At 45.8% G+C, this 3,655-nt stretch overlaps 1 protein-coding gene across 1 annotated transcript; it reads right to left on the bottom strand.

Annotated features, from left to right (window-relative positions):
• Window positions 1-1,556: 1,556 nt before the first annotated feature.
• Window positions 1,557-3,196, bottom strand: LOC113804093 (inner nuclear membrane protein Man1; the record flags this gene model as incomplete). The annotated part of the gene is given in 1 exon segment (XM_070120024.1): window positions 1,557-3,196. A coding segment is annotated over 1 exon segment (1,261 nt), but the record flags the coding sequence as incomplete, so codon positions are not given.
• Between the last annotated feature and the right edge of the window lie 459 nt (window positions 3,197-3,655).

Below are 3,655 nucleotides of genomic sequence, written 5' to 3' on the forward strand. Positions count from 1 at the left end.
AAATGAAAGAAAGTGTGTAAATTGCAATGCAATTTTCTGAACTGTTTCAGCTCTATCTTGTCGTGCATACTGAGGTGAAGAGGCGGAGCCCCCCATCAACCCTCCCCTCAGGCAGTAGGCCCAGTCATCTCAACTTGGACATTTGAGTAAATTTTGTGTCAGTTACCGTGTGCACTTGCACTTTCGTATATTCATATATGGCAGCGTAATCAGACACTTGTATTTCGGGAGTAGTATTTCGTGTTAGATGTAAATTTTGGCTCGCATTTCTGAAAAGTCGCATTTCTTTGATCTTCATAATTAGGAAGTTTGGCTCACATTTCCGAAGTCGCATGTCATTACCTTAATAATTAATTTCAGTCATTTACTAACACTGAAATCAAGCTGAGCCCATTCTTTATCCCCCCCCCCCCCCAACAAAAAATGGTTCCCCACGTGTCCCCCAAAATTGCTGGGTGGAGCTGCGGACTTAGTCTCTGGCGGGTGCATCTGTACTGTAAAGAATTACCCTTTATACTACAGATGCACTTGAAAGAGAAAAAGTCCCTAGCTCCTTGTCACAATATTCATTCAACAATGTAAGTTGCCATAACTGGTCATGCTCTTCAGGAGGGTTGATGGGGGGATCTGCCCAACATCCCCATGAAATTAGTCAGATGGAAAAGGTCACTAGCATCAGGGAGGAGTTCTGCAAGCATGCAATACATGCAGAAATCCCAATAGGATATTCAGGCGGAAATGTTAAAATTGACAGAATAAGTACTAGTGTGATAGGGCCTTTATTTTAGAGCCAGGTCAAGATGGCTTGTTTCTTATCTTTAAAAAAATACATCAAAAGTAGTGCAGGATTAGTGTTGTACAAATTTTAAATACAACAATTAAACCCATAAATAAGCTGAAGGCCTTTGGCATATTTGCGTGTTTTCTTGCTCTTCCCTTCGTTATCTTATTCACCAAAAGTGGTCTACAAGCGATGCATATCATTCAGGACCAATTAGACCAATTCTGACTCTTAGATTTAAATTCGGAATCTTAATTGAATTTTCACTTCATTTTCTCTACAATTTTGGATATAACTCATGTCTCTTCATTTATTCACTTTTTTTTTTTATCTTTTACACAACTGTCATGAGAAATTTTACCCATATCCCTCCCTCCATCCCCCACCTAGAGACCCTAACCTTGCTGGAGAGATCATTGCAGACTTGGTCTTAGGTTCCAACATTACATATGTTTCTTCTTCTTCTTCTTCTTCTTCCATATACTTTTTCATTCCTTTCATAAACACACATATTCACTTATTTACATAGTGTAAAATCTGTAACTATAAACATAAAGGAAAAAAACTCTTTAAACACATACATAGTATATACATATATAAGTAAGAATAAATACAAATATAAATACATACATTTTTATATATCTTTCCCATAAGGCAATCAAAATCATATCACACGTCTATGAACTAACCAGATAATTAACAATTATTTCACTCACTCTCTCTTTCTCTCTTGTTCTCACCAAATAACATATATGCTCAAGAGCCTCAGGCCTACCTGTACTTGGTGCCGCAACACGTGGTACTGGCGGAGGCGTCTCTCTGGCAGATGCTGACTCTTCAGCTGGCAGTGACACAGACGGTAAACTCTGGGCTTGTCTGTCAGGCGTATTGAAGGTGAAGAAAGGCACAGGAACATTGGCCATAGCTTGGTGAAGCATGGCAGGCACAGAGCACAGCGTGGGCAGGAGGGGCATACGCATGTTGACGTACAGCATGCCCACCACGCCAAAGAAAACGACTAAAAGAACCAACAATAAGAATGGGATGGAGTAATGCCACGTACTTTCATCACAGTGCGTGGGGTCCAGATCCGCACTTGGCTCACTGTGGTGTCTGCCGTTGGCCACTCGCGTATGTTCGTGGTGGTTGCCAGGCGAAGTCACCTGTGTTACCGGCCCCTCAGCACGAACCCCAAGGCCCCCAGTTCCATTCCCATCCCGACACTTTCCACTGTTGTCGAAGCCCCCACCGTTCTCCAGGAAGCCCTGCCCGGCCCGCCTCTGTCTGGCGCCCTCAGGGGGGACATAGGGCCTGGTGGGTGACGCACTGTGATTCTGGCAGGCGGCCTTGAAGGCGCCATCGGGCAGATCTTCGTCGCGGCCGCCGCGCCACGCCGGGGACGACGGCGGCCGCGGCGGCAGCGCCTCAGCCCCGTCGGCGCCCTCCGAGTCCGACCCCGTGTCGTAGTCATCATGAATCTTGGCCCTCGGACTGATGCCCGACCGCGCCGACACCGGGAAGTACCTGCACACGGACGTCCTCGGGGAGCGCCTGGGGTCGCCCCTGGGGTCGCCGCCAGGGTCGCCCAGGGACCGCGACAAGAGCCCCGCGCGCCCCTCGGCCTCGTCCTCCTCCTCGGGGTAGTGGGCGCCTTCCTTGGGCCGCCCGCGGGACGCCCCCGCCGAAGCCCTGTGGTTGAGTGACGTCTCCGCCGTGCTCCTTGAGCTCCGCCGCGACCTGGACGAGCGGGACGACCTGGACGACCTGCCACTGCCTTGGCGCTCCCCCGACGAGTCGTTCTCGTCGTCCTCGTCGGAACTGAAGGTGTTGAGTCTGCTACTGTTTGGGGTCCTGGTGGACTTCGCGTTGGCTGTCGAGTTCCTCTTGTGGCTCGCCAACGCGTGGTTGAGCTTCTTGATCAGGATGTTCCTCGTGCTCGCCGTGACAGGTGTTGTGATACCATATTCCTTTAGTTTCTTCCTCAGTTCCTCGTCCGTAAGCGACTTGAGCGACGCCATGTTTACGAACACCGTCATAAGCGCGACAAACTCTTGTTTGGGAGCATAAACAAAAGAACATCAGCAGACGGCTCAAACCCATTCGCCAACCCTATTGTAGATCCTCTCCGATCCCTTTCTACAAAGTCTTCGATGCCTCAGGGTTTGTTTTCCTTATTCATTTCGAGGCAAATTCGAAAAAGAACAAATTCAGGGAACGTAACGTTCGCCAAGAACACGATGGCGTTCATCGGAGAACATTTGCGAAAAGTGTATAAAGAGCGGCCAGCCTTTATTCAGGATGCTCGATCGCATTTAAGCTCCGAGATTTAAATTTTTTATTGCATAATAGCTCTAAAATATAGTTCTGATATGTCATATTTGTAAGTTTTGCGAATTTTGGTATATAACCCTATTAATAAATGATTCTACACTTTCAATATAATACGTGAGTGGTGGAAAAGTATTTGTTTTGCAACTGAATATTGATATACGTATCTAATACCGTTAACCAAGAATTTTGTATTTGTGTTCTTTTCTTTTCTTTTTATACTAACTGATTGTTATTATCATTTTTATCATTAGGCCTATCATTGTCATCCTTCTCGTTAATATTATCATAAGGATAATAGAGATCATAATAATGATAATGATAATAATGGTGATGCCAATTAGGCATCTTTTCCAGCGGTTACGGGAAACGCGACACCTCTTGCGCGACAGGAATCGAGCAGACGGTTAACTTTAAATGAGTTGCCAGATGCATTCCTCCTACTTTGGATATTTCATGCATATTCGTACTTATATTGGATATCTATAACACCGCACTACTCACCTTAAGATATCAAAATCTATCTTGGATATCATATTCCAAAAT

Source organism: Penaeus vannamei, unplaced genomic scaffold, assembly GCF_042767895.1.
Source record: "Penaeus vannamei isolate JL-2024 unplaced genomic scaffold, ASM4276789v1 unanchor1741, whole genome shotgun sequence".
Taxonomy (NCBI): Eukaryota; Metazoa; Arthropoda; class Malacostraca; order Decapoda; family Penaeidae; genus Penaeus; species Penaeus vannamei.